Here is a 17735-nt window from a genome sequence, read left to right as displayed (position 1 = left end):
AACCTTTGTGGTTTTGCTTGCATCAATTTCTAAAAATGTACCACTTGATTTAATTTACTATTGTTATTTGGTTTATACTAATTTGCATTTAACAGTAATAGCAAGGCTGATTTAAATATAAATACCTGTTTTGAGAAAGTTTTATGTTAAATAATATAAACACTTTAGAAAACCTTTGCACATTTCCACTGAACGAGCTGTAGTTCCGTGAGCAACTTTCTCGAACGTAAGTTCTCCAAACGTGGTTTGTGGACACGATATCACACCTGTAACGATAAAATAACACTGTGGAAAAGAAACTTGTTCATTGCAACTTCTTGGCTTGTTCTTGCCAGAAAAGGTGTAGAAATGTCGGATACACATTTATTTCCGATACCGATATCCTTTAAATTATGTTATAGCAAAAGTATCTCCGATCCAGTCCGATATCCAATGGCATCATTAGAATGCTCAAAACAAGCGAAATAGATGAAACTGAAATGTTCAGGGTTATTTTTTCTAATAATAGTTATAATTGACAGCGTTTAAATATTTAGTTAACACCAGTTAATAATCAGCTATTTTTGATAAATTTTCCTTTTGTGGTAGAATAGTAACTTGTCTTCAATTACTATTTTAGTTCGGTATCTGATCGACACCGATCCCACACTAGTATTGAACGACTGTCGATACTATGATATGGAACCATCGTGTATCTGGTCCGATCGGATGCTACTAAACAACACTATCAAAGTGGAACACAAAGTAAAACTCACCAAAGCTTAACATACTATAAACATATTCATCATAAACAGCTTCTATGGTAATTGTAATTGTGATATATTTACAATTACCAGAGAAGCGCTGTTAGTTATTATTACTATGCCTGTTAGAAACAGTTTATATATTATAAAAATGTCTAATCACTTGCTGCATATACGACAAAGAGTGAAAAATATACTTCTTACCGATTGTGGTAACATCCTCAAAGCCCGAACCATAGTCTGTAACAAAGAATTCATACATTAAAAAGTTCCCAGGCAAAGAGTGAATATTTTTCAGTGGCACAATAGTGTTTTTAAATCGTTCACATATATAGGAAACAATGTATTATTCGTTCTAGTATTTGATTCGTGAATAAAAACGTTGCACAAGTAGTCAGATACTTTTGGTGGTTAGTCATAGTGCGTTAAAAATAATTATACACGTGGTATTGAACATTATAATAAAAAGTTCCTACCTGTGGTATTCAAATCAGGTGTCGGTACCACAGTGCTTTCTGTTAGATTGATTTTAAAGTTAACGAAATTTTTAAAATAAATATATTTCTTTAAAATTTTCTTTAGCGCTTTAAAATAAATATGTTTCAATAATTTAGATATGGTTTGACATGTACAGGCTATTGAAAGTATTAGGAAAACGAGTTAAGCTTCGTCATTTGACATTTTAAACGATTTTGTTCATAATTATGATTGTGTTTTTTTAGTTTGGTGTGAAACTTAGTATATGGTTACTCGATTTTTTAGGTCGGTAATCAATTTAAAGTGTTTAAAATCTTTCTGCACGTTGACTTGTTCATTTGTTTTTCATAAAACTGCCTCATTAAAACAGTGTACAGTGGGTTTAAAATAATTAAAACAACAATGTGTTTTTGGAGATAAAATATTAAAACTCCCAAAGCAACCCAGTTATGAATATTAACTGCTAATTCAAGCTGTGGGTTTGTTTTAGGTTGCTACAAAGCTATAAATATTGGGATTACTTAAGTTTGTTGTTGTTTCTGGAGACATTTCCGAAGTTGGTTCTGGTGCCATTTCTGAAGTTGGTTCTGGTTCAATTTCTGAAGTTGGTTCTGGTTCGACTTCTGAAGTTGGTTCTGGTGCGACTTCTGAAGTTGGTTCTGGTTCAACTTTTGTGGTTGGTTCTGGTTCAACTTTTGTGGTTGGTTTTGGTTCAACTTTTGTGGTTGGTTCTGGTTCGACTTCTGTAGTTGGTTCTGGTTCAACTTCTGTAGTTGATTCTGGTCCAACTTTTGTAGTTGGTTCGATTTGTACCGTGGTGCCTGCTGTCATATTTTGTATTTTTAATGTACCTACCAAATATTATTTAAAAGATCAATATAAAATAAAAAATACATTAAATCAAATGATTGATAAACCCATAAAAAATATATACTAAAACGGTGGTTTTCAACCTGGGGGTCGCGACCCCCGGGTGGCTCGTTTGCCTTTTCTCTGGGGGCCGCGACGACGACAATTAAAAAAATAAATATCTGTAATGATATTAGTGAATGTTTAAACAGTTAGACAAAAGTTGAATGTTCAAACAGCAGCCAGAAATGAAGTTGCGAGACTAGTTTTGTATCACAATAACGATTATTATCACGAGAAATATTTGGGTATGATGTCACAAATAGAGACAGATCGATGGCGTGCTCTGGCAACAACAGCGCCACGCATAGACAAGCTTGTCGCCAAGATGAAACACCAGCCACTTCACTGATGCTGCCTTGTGCATTAATTTAATTATTGAGTATTTTTTTAACAGAGTGGTATCATAGTTTATGTTATTTTAATTCTAAATAAAATTCTTTATTTTGGTTCTATTGCGCATACACAAGTGTATTACATATGCCTAAATTATTTTTTTGGAAGGGGGTCGTTAGTTGCATTGGGTTGATAAAATGGGTCGCGGTATAAAAAGGTTGAAAACCACTGTACTAAAAGATTTGTTCTTTTTGCAACAACCCATCGGGATCAAATAGTAAAAAAAACTTCGAAGCTTCCACCTTAAACTGTGATCGTGTTATTTCTAATTGTCTAAGGTTCACTCACTCAATACAAATGAGTTATGAAAAACTCCATGCGTTGAAATGACGTTTTTAAATAAAGATGAAGCGGTTCAAATCATCTGCAGATTTGGATACATCTGATATAGAATTTGAAACTTCCCTATACTCAGTGTCAGCGCCAATTTCGCACTTATTGCATAGAGTGGAAAAGATAAAAAATGCATATTTTTAGTTTTCTAGCCATCAGAACCAAGGGGCTAAGAATAGATATCTTAAAAAAACAGAAATATAACATAAATTCAAGATACTGAAAAACAGGCAAAAAGTCACAAGCGGCTTGGAGGGTGGGGCTTGCCGCTCCTGGTGCAAAATGGGGATGTCCGATAATATCGAATCGTAGCCGATACACGACACTAAGTGGCAGTATCGGTACTCGTCCAAAACTAGCGTGGAACGATGCCCATCGGATGCCAAATTAACTAAGAAACTCAGCCACCACTTGGGACCCAATGCAATGCGATTTCGACTGTAGGTAACTAAAACTCGACGCTATAGAAAATTTGGGCCTAATGATTTGGACAATATTAACTTTTAACTCTGCAATTTTGCGCGTTTTGATACAATATTGACGTCATTTGCTATCGGATCGGATCTTTTCGTCATTTGGTTCCTTTTTTGGTATCGGATCGGATCCATTTTGATTGACTTTTCATCTATAGGAATGAATTGTCAAGTATTGGACATTCCAATTGTTGCGGCCTTGCGACATGCGACGACTCAGTACCCCAATGGGTTTTAAACATTCGTGCATTTCATAGGCGCCGGTTACCACGCTATTCACCTCGCGACTCTGTGTATGACTAGCATGTGAGATCACGCGATAGTGTATAAGGCGAAGGCGAAATTATTTGATTGTTATTGTTATTGTTATGGAATGGTATAGTGATTGTTGTAGTTATTATTAGCTTGTTGTCGCTATGCATTGCTGTAGTTTTGAAGTTTTATTCTATGATTAAGGAACGTGTTATGTAAAAGTCTTTGATTAGTTGTTGATTGTTTAGTCGATATAATGTATGTAAATTATTGTAATGCGCAAGCTCGTTGTTGTTGTCAATAACTAATAATGGTAATTACGTTTCTTGGCATTTTTGAGAATCAGGCAGATATTCTTACTGAGGCAGAACATTAGCGCTGAGATTAAATAAAAATAGAACCTACGCTAATTTTGTTATTTAAGATAAATGTAAAGTCGTAAAACCAATAGTGTAAGACAAGTTTCCACTATTTACTTTTACGTTCACTCTCTTAAAATGTTCTTGATCTGAACCTACCGCCGCCGCCGCACGAATATTCGCAGATGGCGTAGTATTCCAATGGACAAAAAATATCGTCCAAAGCAAATACGTCGTTGAAGTAAAGCAGTCGGGCACAGTCACCACTATCGTCTGGTGTGCCGTAATGAAAAGTACTGTTTAAGTCCGTTACAGTCAAGTTGTCCAAGTAAAGCCACTCGCCCTCGTTCAACTGGTCGGTAACGCCAATCCAGTAAACTTCGAACGGCAGAATCAGGTTTGTCAGTACGTGGCTGAAGATAAGAAAAAAAAAAAATTTAGGCACAAATGGAACTTAATCCACACCTAGTATTATTTAATGCAGTGGTCTCCAACCTATGGCTCGCGACCCCGTGTGGGGCCGCCTAAACCTAATCTGGGGTCGTCATAACTCGCCAATTCCTGTACTTTAGTGGTTTCTTTGCGTTCGGGGTTTAAATGAATGCAATGTATATAGTATATTAAAAAAATGTTAAAGAACATTTAAAAATCGTGTCTCCTGTGTTAACTCTAAATTCATGTGGTAATTTGAACTTCCATTTCGTTACACATGTGTAGCCACAATTCTCTGAAATTGTAGCCTATATATCCTACGCGTAATATTTAATGGCTCGTGTAATAAGCTATAAAACTACTAATCGAAAAACAAACTGTGGTCGCATGTATATGCTGGCTTCTTTTTATAGGCTATGTAATTTGGGGTCGGTTAATAAAAACGTTGGAGACCACTGATGTAAGGTATGAAACACTTGCCTGAAATTATAATTTTTTCAAAGACGATTTAATAAAAAAAAAAAAATTGTTTTTCTTTTTCTACGAAAAAAAATGCTAAAGTAACGCAACAGGACTATAACAGCCAAGTGATATTAGTTGAACACAGCTGCGGAAACCTGCGTGTAACTTCGTCTCTCATTCCGGCCGATGCAAGGTCGCCTCCATGTGCTATACAGTAGTCTCTCGCGTCTTGCCACGTCATCATGACGTTAGTGACGTCATGAGAAAGGTTGTTGATGCACGGGGCGTCTGTAGGTGGAGCTGTCGTTTGTTCCGCGGTGATTACTACATGATACAAAGGTATTCTTTTCTTTATTGAAGTACGTTTGCCATTCAAAACGCAGTTATATCAATGAGCCTTATTACAATACAGGAATAAAGATACATCTTATAATTTTTAGAAGAAATGTTAAGTTTCTGGCAACGTTTTAAAAGGTCATTTTAATAGCTTTGGTCACAGTCAGGTCAATTGAATAGCAATATCTAAAAGTCCAAGAGAAATCAGTTTTTTTCTAGTAATAAGATAGATAATTACCTAGGTTAAGTGGTAGTCCCAGTCATTCGATCAAAAAATGTTAAGATACACGTGACCAGTTTAAAAAATATAGGATAAATTTCAATTCCTAAATAGGGAGCAAATGACGAAGCTTTAATGGCAAGCAAATTGCTTTGGGCGAATAAACTGGTCACCTATCCTAATAAAACCAAAATATATACATTTAAACTACTCAAGTTTAAATATTTGGCCAAATAAGCTAAATACAAGTCAAATAATTCGTCCAAATAATTTAAGTCTATAATATGGTCGTGAAATTTGTTTGAAAAGTAAAGTCAAATGTAGTATTTGAAAACAGTGATTTTAATGCATACAAAGCCGTTATGTTAAGTACTACAAAAGTTATATTGCAACCTAAATGTTCGCTGTGTACTTTGAAACTGAAACCATAAAAAACGCTTTTCTACTTGATTGTAATCTCCAAACTAATTTGTTGCATATCTCACCAGCTTTGTATCTGATGCTGAAGCCGGTTGTTTGAAGTACATAATCAGTTAGGAAGTTGATGGTCATATAAATTCCACTGCTAGAATAGGATAGGCCGATTGTGCTGCCACACAGTTTTTGAATTAACACTGCGTCAGTGCTTGGCCCGTCGTACACGGCTACGGAATCGTATCTGTAACACAACATTGTTATATTGAGATAACCTATGATTTATGGCTATAGATTAATTCATAGGCAGTCCTGAAGTCTTGTCAAATTGCAGAATTTTTTGTTTAAAGCAGTTCAAAAAAAAGATAGAACTCTTTTATCTACCGACGATGTTTACAGGGTTCCATTATGGACATAGCTTTGCTGGTAGTCTACATAGTTATCTGACAGGTTTGGATACACTTAAACTGAAAAATGAATAAAGTGGTATAGTAATTTAACTTTGAACTAACACCATTTGGTATTATACACACAATCAAGAAGTTTTAGGTCATATTTAAAAACTTGCAAAGTATCATTTGTGAAACCAGCATCAGCTATATTGTCAAGCACCGAACTATTATCTACCTAACACGATACGATGTACAACATACAAATGCACTTAATCCAATTAGGTATTTGGCCGACAAAATATTAGTTCAAATACATCTACAAGTAGTTTATAAATCTATAGTGTCCGTTGGAAGACGTTAAAACAATTGTGTTACACACTAAAACTATAGCATCTTGGGATAGAGTCTGTGAGGTCCAATGCAACTTACTGGCAGCCGAAAACCAGTTCAACATCCAAATCTTCAAAGATGATTACAATCTGGTAGTCGCTATTCGTACTCTTTAGAACATATGTGCAGTGAGAAAGTGGTGGGTAGTTGCCTGGATAATTGGGTGAGTTGATCAACCCGTCGGTTCCTGGATTCACTTCGATCTCAACGTTGCAAGACGCTGGACGGCAAAATGAGCATGCGAGTATTAATTGGTGTTTAAACTTTTAGCCTTTATATATTATTTGAACTAAGAAAATATATTTTGTCGCTTTCGGCTGCCTTTGTTTAATTTATTTAATTTCACTGAAAATACGTTTGTTAATAGTAGATTTTATAACGTAATTTCTTTTTTTTCACTTTATTCATTTTTTCTGTAATCAAAGTGAATCATAATATAAGATGCAAAGAGGAATATTTTTCGTCAAAAAGGCAACAGTACAATTCAAACATAAAATCTTTAATAAACAGTTATATTAGATAGTCATCTAAGGGTATTTTTATACTTTAAGTTATTTGTACTCCGTGAGTGCGTTAAAGATATGTGTTAACACAGGTAGAAAATGTGTGTTATTTTCTGTCACTAATTGCAAGTTGCATGAAAGTTAATCCACGGGAGTTTCAAGTGGCGACCAGTTTGCGGTTAACAAACCAATTTCAAAGTATGAGAACGAACGATGAAACTTGGTCTTACGTACGTGCTTCAGTTGTTGGATCCTGTGTTTTCGAACTTGAATTCATGTGTTCTGTCCATTCATCTATGAAAGATTTAAATATCTAACATACTTTTATTAACGTTGTTCTATACAAGTTAGAATCCCGTTTGAGGCTTTTATAGCGGTGTTATTGTAGTTCGTTAACACCTTTATTTAATTCAGACAAATGGGGTGACTTGTAATGTTATGTTGTAAACACAATAGGTTAACGTAGCAAGTATATTCAAGGAATGCAAATAATATAATGTGTTTGTAATACGATTAAATATGGCGTGGAGGATGCAAACGCTTATGACAAAAACGGCGATGAGAACAATTGGCATTTACTTTTTTCACCCCCCATAACATTTAGATCGAAAATTGGTTAAGAAAAGGCATAAGCTTTTGGTGCTAAAAATCAGCATCTAGTTTTGTGCAATTACTTACCTGCTCTATATCTGAAGCTGAAGCCTAAATATTCATATATGTTGTCAGATATGAATTGGATTGTCATATAGCTTCCACTGCTGTGGTAAGACGGTGGAGTCCAGAAACCACAAAGGAGTCCCAACAAAGCAGAATCATCAGCGGTTAGTCCATCGTACACTTTCACGAAGTCATAGCTAAAATGCATATGCATATTTATTTTGTTTTGCAACGTCTTAACTATTCAGCGTTGTAAACTAGGCTTGCGTGAAATATTTCCCCGGCGGTTTGTATTTCACTTTTTGAAGTTACATATTGTAGTATTTTCTTTGCCTAACATTTAGGTTTTCTCACTATATGACGTTTGCAGTAGGAAAACGGTTGAACCGGAAACAAACTTACCCTTACGGCAGGCTTTATTTAACAAGTATATAATTCTAGTTTTCTAATTCAATGCAAATATGCAGCTAATTTTAAACTAGTTTGTGAATTGCTTGTGGGCTCTAATTCTAGTTCTAATCTAATTCGGATTTTACCAAAAATGCTACTTTGTCCAACTGCATTTTAGTCCCTTAGTTAAAACAAAGAATTACAATTAAAACTCTTTGGTTGGAACGACTTGTGTGTAATTTTTGCAGTATAAAAATCATAAAAATCAGCACACTTATATTTACTATTGACGTTCTTATTAGAATAATCTGTGATTTAAATTAAATTGATTGTGAATAATCAAATGTAAATCTAGTTCAAATTCTAGTTGAATTTTTTTGGGAGAATTTGGTAATTCGAATTCTAATCTAACCTGGAAAGACTAAAATGCTGTAATTTTAATTCTATCTAATTTTTAAGAGCTAAAATAAATCAAGTTGTCCAAGTATTATGGACGTGAAGTGACACTTTGAAACATAAAACCATAGTTGGTTGCTGACTTTGCTCCGAAAAAAAAAAAACTTTTGGCCACGTTCGTTGTAGGCCTGCCTTAAAAACAATGGGGTTTATAAATTAGTTATAGCTAAGTATCATTTAAATTTATAAAACATATCGTACAAAAGAAATAAAACTCAGTACGTAAAATAAGTTTTGCTGATGTTAAATAGCAATAAAGTGGTATTCCAAACGTTCAAAATGTGATCTTCTTCTATCTAGGCTTTGATATTCCTTCTACGTCTAATATTTCCAGAGATAATAAAATCGAAGTTGGTTTTAGTAGTAACTCGCAAATTGTGATTATTACAACAATCACATTTTATTTAACAACGGAAAGAGAAGCTTAGCAAGGGGGTAAAGAATATTAAATGACCGTTACGTATAGCAAATATAAAGACTAAACAGCAAATTAAGCTATGTTATAAGTTTTGAACTAGTTAGACTACTACTTACCTGCATTCATAATCAAATTCAACATCGAAGAATTCAAAGTCGATAACGATGTGGTGGTCGCTACTCATACTTTTAAGTGTATACACACAATTTGAATGTGGGGGGTACAAGTTTGGGTAATTGGGTGAGTTGATCAAGCCTTCGGTTCCTGGATTCACTTCTATCTCGACGTTGCAGGGCACTAAAAAACCAAATAAACTTGTCTTGGTGTATTGTCATAAAGCAAACGTTTTAATTTTATTTTTTCAAAGCACAGAACAGGACCGATGCACCCCTGGATTTTTTGGTTTGTTTGAGAGAAAACGTAAGATTATATATCTTAATTTTCATGTTTTAAGGCTGCAGTTTTTGTGTATATTTTCTTTTATTTCAGTTGGGGATGTAAGATGACGTTAGGCTCTAAAGTGCAATTAACTTAAATTTATTTCAGGTTTAGGAAAAAAGTTCAAAATAACTTTATCTGGTTTATTTACAATGCCAGAACCACATTCAGATTAACAATATACATGCCATTACCAACAGCAGAAACTTAACAACATCTTCCTTACAAAAAAGGCCAAAAATGTCGTTTATACTTTTCTTTGTATATTTTCTTTTGTGAGTCACGAACACGCGATAAATTAAATATTAGCATGTTTAATATATGGCTGTCATCTAAAACCTGCAATCTTGTCTTCGTTTATGTTGGTTGATAATCTTAACATATGTTGTTATAATGGTTAAAAACCTCAAAGGCTTCATAAATACACGATAGCAATTTACAAAACTAAATGTTTTGCAACATTGTCATTGTAGGATGAACTGTGATTATTAAAAGCCGTAGTTATTATCACTTTAGTTAGTACCTACATCCAGTGGATAAACAAGTGTAGCCTACGGTTATACCGAAAAAAAAAACCGCCAACATCAAAAAAATATTCCACAAGTTCTCCTGGTAAAATATACTGAAATATATTGTTTTTCATACCATTAGTTGACCAGTCTCCAGATCCAAATTCATTTCCAGATCCGAAATAATCTCCTGATCCGAAATCGTCTGAATCAAACATTTTTTGATGATTGTCAATTCTCATGTAGGCCTAGGCCATTTGGCAATTACGGCTTAGCTCTGCGAATTTCTGCTTACAGAGTAAATTATAGTGGATTGAGGACAGCATTAAGTAGGGTATATTTGACAAGTTGCATATCTTTAAAGGTACTCCAGCCATTAAGACTAAAAACGATATTTTGTCCATTTAAGTCATATTCCGATTAATTTTGGACTTATTTTGACATGTTTAGGCCTTGTCTAGACTATTTTAGATCTTATTCTGTCGTGGTTATTGCTGCGAACATGGCGTTATTATGTTGGTGGTCTTAATAGACCTATTATGGTAGCCTATAGATTAGTTATCTGATTTAGATATTGTTGCTTTGTAGGTCTTCATTATGTTTTCTACCTGGCAGCCTTCCACGGCGCACCGCTTGAGAAATGCTGCTTTACAAAAATGGTTGGCAAAAATACATCGATAGATCAAAAGTCACTTATTATTGAATTTTAACAACTTAGAAACCTCAACCAAAATACGATAGTTTAGAATCGTGGTTTTAGACTCTTTTTCTTGAAGTTCCCTATTCAGTGCGACCCCTCAATTTTGGCGTGATTTACTTAAACCTCAGCAGTCAAACATATATATATATATTCATACAAAAAGGCGCAAAATATATTGTTTCTAAACCGATTTGTTCAAACATTTGTCAAATTGTCTGGATTATGCCAAACAGTTTACGCGTCTACTTGCAACTTATGACGTAACAGTAGAAAATGGGCTTCTCGTATATTCGTATTATAGTAACGAACTAAACAACATGTAGTGACTTGTTTCAAATTTGTATTTCTAAGTCTAGAACTAAAGGATCAAATTAGATTAAAAATATATTTATAGCAGTATTTTCTTGATGTATGTATTGATATTATCTCATTATGATAAATGGTTTTGTAAGAATCAAAAACAACTGTCTTCTACTAACTTTTCCCTTTTTAGTTTATATTGCCTTTTTTGTCATTTTGTTTAAACAAGAAATGTACAGCGACCCCCAGACAAAACCAAAACTACTGAAAAGAATTTTCTGTAATGCTCACCTGTTGTTTGCGTTGGAATACTTGTGGTTGATTGATTTGCCATTTCTGTTAATTATTTACATTATTACTTTGTGCTTTCAGTAAATTAAACTATAAAGCGTTTTATTATGCCTATGATGCGAATAATGTAATTGTTTTTAGTTTGAGTCTGTATAAATTTAAACAGCTTTAAATTGCTCTTTCTACGCTGGCCCGTTTAATATTTCACTTAAAACATTATTAGAATTTTTATGGATGCTATCTGCAGTTCGTTTCTGAGTTGTGTTTTTTCCTAACTTAGCTCTGTTGTATAAACTTTTAAACAGAACTAATAATACACACATTTTATATTAAAAAATTAAAAGAAAATATTAATATGAAGCTATGTACAAATTAAACAAAAATAATTTGGTCAAAACTGAACAATTCAGTTATTCATGATGTTAATCAGAATATTTGATAGTTTTATAAGGACATTTTTACCCTGAAATTATATTAAAGCGGATAGCCTAATAAACCCACTTTTATAATGCAAACTGAATTTTTTTTTTAAAGTTAGATTTCTTATAGTCAAACAGTCTTAAGATTACAAGTTAATTGCTTTGATTTACATCGTTCATTTAAGGGGAACATTGCTTTGCATAGCTAAGTGCGTACATATAATTAACTGTTTATTTTAAAATACGTTAACAAGGCTAATTTGCTAATGAATGCAAATAAAGTTAAATAGGCCTACCCACCTGATTTATATCTAATGCTGAAGCCAGAAAACTGCTCTGTTTCGTCAGATATGAAGTTGATCGTTAGGCTTGTTCCAATACTGGTGTAAGATGGAGGAATTGTGTTGCCGCAGTGATAATTTAATATATAGGAATCAGCACCGGAGCCTTCGGATACCATAAGGTAGTCGTAGCTACACATAAGTAAAATATCCAGATTTCACAACTGTTCCACGATTTACGTGTTTCCACTGAAACCCGTTTTGTCTTACCACGCCGCTGCTTAAACAATTATTTATTATTTTAATTTAACTTTTGTAAACATTGCAAACTTTATACAGTGATCTGTACCTGAGCTGTTAAACAATAAAATATACACACATATTTATTGTAAATTCGTTTTATAACAATAATGATTTCTATCAGTCACATATTACATTAAATTTAAAAACAATTTAAAAAAAAAGTAGGCTTACCAAAATTGGATGTTTTAGGCATCAAAAAACGATCTTTAAATATTCTGGTTTAGTAATACCTAATTTTAATTGTTTGGTATATTGTGTGGCACCAAAGGGTACGTGTTTCTTTACAGTGAGTGTAAAGTGTCATTAAGTGGATTGACCACATTATTTCTAAACCTGTCAAACCACATTATCAAATAAAAATATGAAGAATGGGGTATAGGTCCTAAAAAACAGGCGAAACAAAGAATTTAAACAAAATTAGTTTTGGTTTACTAATCCTTATATTTTGTGCTTAAAATAGAAGTAAAAATAAAAGAATAATAGCTTGTGTAATCCATAATACTAATAATGGGTGTAGTGCTATTGTCAAGATGCTGCTTGCTAATGAGTAAACAAGTTGGCAGAAAAGGGAAATCATATATTTCGGACATTAATATTACGCTTATGCAGTGATGCCTTAAATGAATGACTTGACTTAAGTGCACTTAAGTCACTGGTTTAAAATGACTCGACTTTACTTAAGTGGTTTTGAAAAATGAATGACTTTATTTGATTGACGTGTGACGTGACTTGGACTCCAATGACGTCAGTTGGACTCAAGTCATTGAGTCCAATTAAGTTGAATGACTTGGGTGGAAATTTAATGTTTTTATTTAAGATTTTACTATAAATTTAAACTTTTCAGCTTAATTTTTCAACGTTAAACGATTATATTGCTACATTGTTTTGGTGTTGTTTTCATTTTTGCTTTTGGGTTATTCAAGCGAGTTTAACTATTTTAATAGTTTATCTTTTTATTTTGATATCAGAGTTTGACTAGAAGTTGATCGGGACTTGACTTTGGCAACTGATGACTTACACTGGGACTATTTATTGAAATACTTGACGTAAGTTATTCCACACATCACTTGACTATAGGACTTGGGTCATTTTCAATCTTTTTTACAATATGACTAGCGGTCGGCTAACTTTAGATATACATGTAACGAGGTTAAATTTAGCAACTTACTTGCAACCGGAATGATATTCAACGTCGAACGCTTCAAAGTTGATAACGATATGGTAGTCGGTATCTGTACTCGTTAGCACATATGTACAGTCAGAGTAGGCTGGATACAAATTCGGATACTTGGGTGAGTTGATCAACCCGTCGGTTCCTGGATTAACTTCGATCTCAACATTGCAAGACGCTGGACGGCAAAATGAGCATGCGAGTTAGAGGTGGTGATTAAACTTTTATTCTGTAAATATTAATTGCACTAAAAATACGCTTGGAAATATTAGATTTTTTTAAGGCTGCAGTTTTTGTGTATTTTTTTTATTTTTGTTGTTAAAAAGATGACAATAAGCTAAAGTGCATTTTAGTTTATTTCGGGTTTAGTGAAATGTCCACAATTACTTTATCTGTGTTACTTGCCAGAACCACATTTCCGGCCAACTTAATATTATACATGGCATTGTTCAACTTAACAATATACATGTCATTGTTCAACTTAACATTATACATGTCATTGTTCAACTTAACAATATACATGTCATTGTCCAACTTTACAATATACATGCCATTGTTCAACTTAACACCACCTTCTTAAAAAAAAATGCCAAAAAATGTTTATGTTATGTCTTTTGTGAGTTACCAAAACAAGATGAATTGGTTATTACCATGTTAAATATATGGCTGTCATCTAAAACCTGCAAGTTTGTCTTTTATTATGTTGGTTGATTATCTTAACTTATGTTGCTATAGTGGATAAAATCAAAACACTGAAAATACACGCTAGAAATTTACAGAAATAATCGTTCTGAAACACTGTCATTCTAGGATGCAATGTGATTTTTAAAAGCCGTAGCTATTATTGCAATTAAATTGCATAAGGATAATGACATAATAATTTCCTTTGTTGGTATATATCACATTTATTGATGTTTGACAAGTTAAAACTTTTCGCAAAATATTAAACAAACGCTAATTACATAAGACCGCTTGAATAAGGTTTAAAAATATAAAAAAAAACTTACCAGATGTCGTCCAATCTCCAGAGCCAGAATAACCAGATCCTTCATCTACTGTAACCAAGATATAGTTAGAAATAACACTTAAATTAAGTTGTGACAGCCGATTTATGATAAAGATGTGAAATCAGTCTTAGGAACCTAATATATAATCCTACAAGCGACTTATGATTGGAATTTCACATTGACATACAAACAGTATTTTTGTACAAGAAACTTTCCTTGGGTAATAAATCGTTTTATCGGCCTAAATTAGGAATGTCTGATACTTTACATTTTATTCCGACACCGGTACCTGATATTCTGGTCATAAAGTTTATTATTATCTCATCCGATACCAAACGAAGACGTGGCAATACTAAAACCAGTAATACGAAACCTTCAAATGTAATTTATACCAGTTTTTTAGTTTGCTTCAGCGTTAATTGACTTCAGTTGTAAACTACTGATTTTTCATGAGATCTACTATAACACTTTGAGCATTGTATCGCAAATCAATGTGAAATTCCTATATTAACTTAGTATCGCATCGATACCAACACCATCCAAGTATTGGACGAGTACTGAAACTTTGATTTTGGGTAAATCCGATCTGGCGTTATCGATTCCTACTTGGTATGTTATACGCTTAATGTTCAAAACTTGCGAAGTATTATGCTGGGGATTTAAGAATTGAAAACGGTGGATTTCTGCGTCTGCTGACTCTGACATAAAAACGTACTTCAAGAAAAACGTGAGAAGGTAATAAACGTTCGTTGATATTTTACTTAACCTATACTTCATAACTGTGACTAATTGTGTCAAGCGCCTTTATTTCGCTGCGATTTCACAATTTAGGTCTTACTTGCGTCTGTAGTTGGTCCTGGTGTCATTTCTGTAGTTGGTTCTGGTTCGGCCGTTGTACTTGGTTCTGGTTCAATTTCTGTGGTTGGTTCTGGTTCGGCCGTTGTACTTGGTTCTGGTTCAACTTCTGTAGTTGGTTCTGGTTCAACTTCTGTAGTTGGTTCTGATTCAGCTTCTGTAGTTGGTTGTGGTTCGGCCGTTGTACTTGGTTCTGGTTCAACTTTTGTGGTTAGTTCTGGTTCAACTTCTGTAGTTGGTTCTGGTTCGACCGTTGTACTTTCTGGTTCAACTTCTGTAGCTGGTTCTGGTTCAGCTTCTGTAGTTGGTTCTGGTTCGGCCGTTGTACTTGGTTCTGGTTCAACTTTTGTAGTTGGTTCTGGTTCAACTTCTGTAGTTGGTTCTGGTTCAACTTCTGTAGTTGGTTCTGGTTCAGCTTCTGTAGTTGGTTCTGGTTCGGCCGTTGTACTTGGTTCTGGTTCAACTTTTGTGGTTAGTTCTGGTTCAACTTCTGTAGTTGGTTCTGGTTCAACTTCTGTAGTTGGTTCTGGTTCGACCGTTGTACTTTCTGGTTCAACTTCTGTAGCTGGTTCTGGTTCAGCTTCTGTAGTTGGTTCTGGTTCGGCCGTTGTACTTGGTTCTGGTTCAACTTTTGTGGTTAGTTCTGGTTCAACTTCTGTAGTTGGACCTGGTTCAGCTTCTGTTGTTGATTGTAGTTGAGCTTCTGAAGTTGGTACCAGTGTGGTTTCTGTGGTTAATTAAGTTTTAAGTATATTGTTATTTAACTCAAGGAAGAAAAGTGTAAAAAATATAATTCGTGTAGCCGTAAGATCAGCTTATTTTTTTATGTGTAGCCTTAAGATAACCTTTAATACTTTAAGCCTTTTAGTCACCTTTTCAACAATTGATTGTTTCATAAATGTTCTTGTAGATTTTTTTACCACCCTATATTGAAATTTAAAACTGTGCTACATTGGTATAATCATTGCAATTTAAATACAATAAAACTTTTTCAGCCATACTGCTAAAAACGTACAAAGCATTATGCACTTTCCAACAACTATTTATTAAAAATAATAACTTAATTTTAAGTCAAGTCCAAGTCGTGAATAGAGAAAGTCAATTTCAAGTCAAGTCCTAGTCACAAAAGTAAATGTTAAACTTTTAAAACTGGTAATTAACTCGTCCGATAATTAAATTATTAAGCAATACCAAAACTAAAAAAAGCCAAACGCAATATACAGCAAGCAATTTATTATGTGCGAAAATATAAATAAACAACCCAAATTTATAAAAGAAGTTCTTGACGAAAGCATTTCATTTCAACCCAAGTTTTTGTCCAAACGACGTAAGTCAAGTCATATGATTTTTCATTTTTTCCCAACATACTTCGATCATGTCAAGTCATTCGAAAACAGTGACCTAAGTGCAATTAAGTCAACTTATTATAACACTTTGTACTATCTACATAACTGTAGCAATGATAAATTTAACTTTGCTATTTAGTTTAACGGCGGCTAAATTAGTTGTCAATAGATCCCTACAATAAAATCGTTGAATGAAGTCATTGAGTAGGAAAATGATTAGAAAAACTAGGTTATAGGTAAAGTTTAAACATGTTTATATTTTTTCAATAATTTTCAAACGAAGATTTTGTCAAAAGTTAATTAGGAAAATCTTTAATACGTTATACGGAATGCATTTTACATTCAACTGTTTTTGGTATAACGCTACTCCTAAGATTAGCTTATTCTGTAATGCATATGGATAGGCTACCTTCCTTGAAAGAAATGCGAAATTAACTTGGTAGGCCTACAATTCTTCGATTGTCAAACTAAATGCTAGATAGCTATATTGCATCAACCTTAAAATGTTAACAAACATAAATGCGCGTGTACTTTAGTACCAAACTGGTCATTATTTTTATCATAAATGTCAACAAATCAATTTCACTCTTATTTTATTCAATAATACCCTGAGATACTATTGACAATAGTAATCGTTTTTAGAATGATGTTTGTCATTTTGCATACAACTTTACAACATAGCCTTACTTGTTTAGTGAAATCTATATTGGACTTCGTATAGTTAAACAATTAGTTTTATTGGACTCCAGCCATAAGACTGAGATAAGAATAATAACAACGTCAGAATAAAACACAATTCAGGATAAGGCCAAAATAGGATTAATACCTAATGGTATTAGTACCGTCTAAGTCGGAATAAGTCCTAAATCCGTCGGAATAAGACCTGAAAGGTCAGCATCAGGCCTAAACAACACTTTCACTAACCCCAAACCCCACCCCTAACTATACATGACCCGATGCCAGACCGATATGGCCCCTGATCGTTCCATACCCTGTACCGACAGTCGACAGGTTTGGGATTTATTAGGGCCATTTAGGCCTTCTTCCGATAAATTTAGGCCTCCTTCGGACGAATTTAGGCCTTATTCCGAAGAATTTAAGAC

At 33.8% G+C, this 17735-nt stretch overlaps 1 protein-coding gene across 1 annotated transcript in view; it reads right to left on the bottom strand.

Moving 5' to 3' along the window:
* The window catches only part of LOC146140930 (uncharacterized), a 36765-nt gene that overhangs the window by 13439 nt on the left and 5591 nt on the right, over positions 1-17735 (bottom strand). Inside the window, exons 7-22 of the mRNA XM_083392744.1 lie at positions 15270-16013; positions 14432-14479; positions 13422-13602; positions 11970-12142; positions 11251-11295; positions 10096-10164; positions 9129-9309; positions 7770-7945; positions 7326-7385; positions 6628-6808; positions 5878-6050; positions 4992-5160; positions 4102-4355; positions 1742-2044; positions 948-983; positions 174-266 (exon numbers count right to left, since the gene is read on the bottom strand). Coding sequence (XP_083248870.1) covers positions 174-266; positions 948-983; positions 1742-2044; positions 4102-4355; positions 4992-5160; positions 5878-6050; positions 6628-6808; positions 7326-7385; positions 7770-7945; positions 9129-9309; positions 10096-10164; positions 11251-11295; positions 11970-12142; positions 13422-13602; positions 14432-14479; positions 15270-16013 — 2886 coding nt within the window. The remainder of the gene's footprint in view (positions 1-173; positions 267-947; positions 984-1741; positions 2045-4101; positions 4356-4991; positions 5161-5877; positions 6051-6627; positions 6809-7325; positions 7386-7769; positions 7946-9128; positions 9310-10095; positions 10165-11250; positions 11296-11969; positions 12143-13421; positions 13603-14431; positions 14480-15269; positions 16014-17735) is intronic.

The sequence above is a fragment of the Ascidiella aspersa genome, chromosome 6, assembly GCF_963924565.1.
Source record: "Ascidiella aspersa chromosome 6, kaAscAspe10.2, whole genome shotgun sequence".
NCBI classification, from domain to species: domain Eukaryota; kingdom Metazoa; phylum Chordata; class Ascidiacea; order Phlebobranchia; family Ascidiidae; genus Ascidiella; species Ascidiella aspersa.
This window is presented reverse-complemented; position numbering and strand designations above follow the sequence as displayed.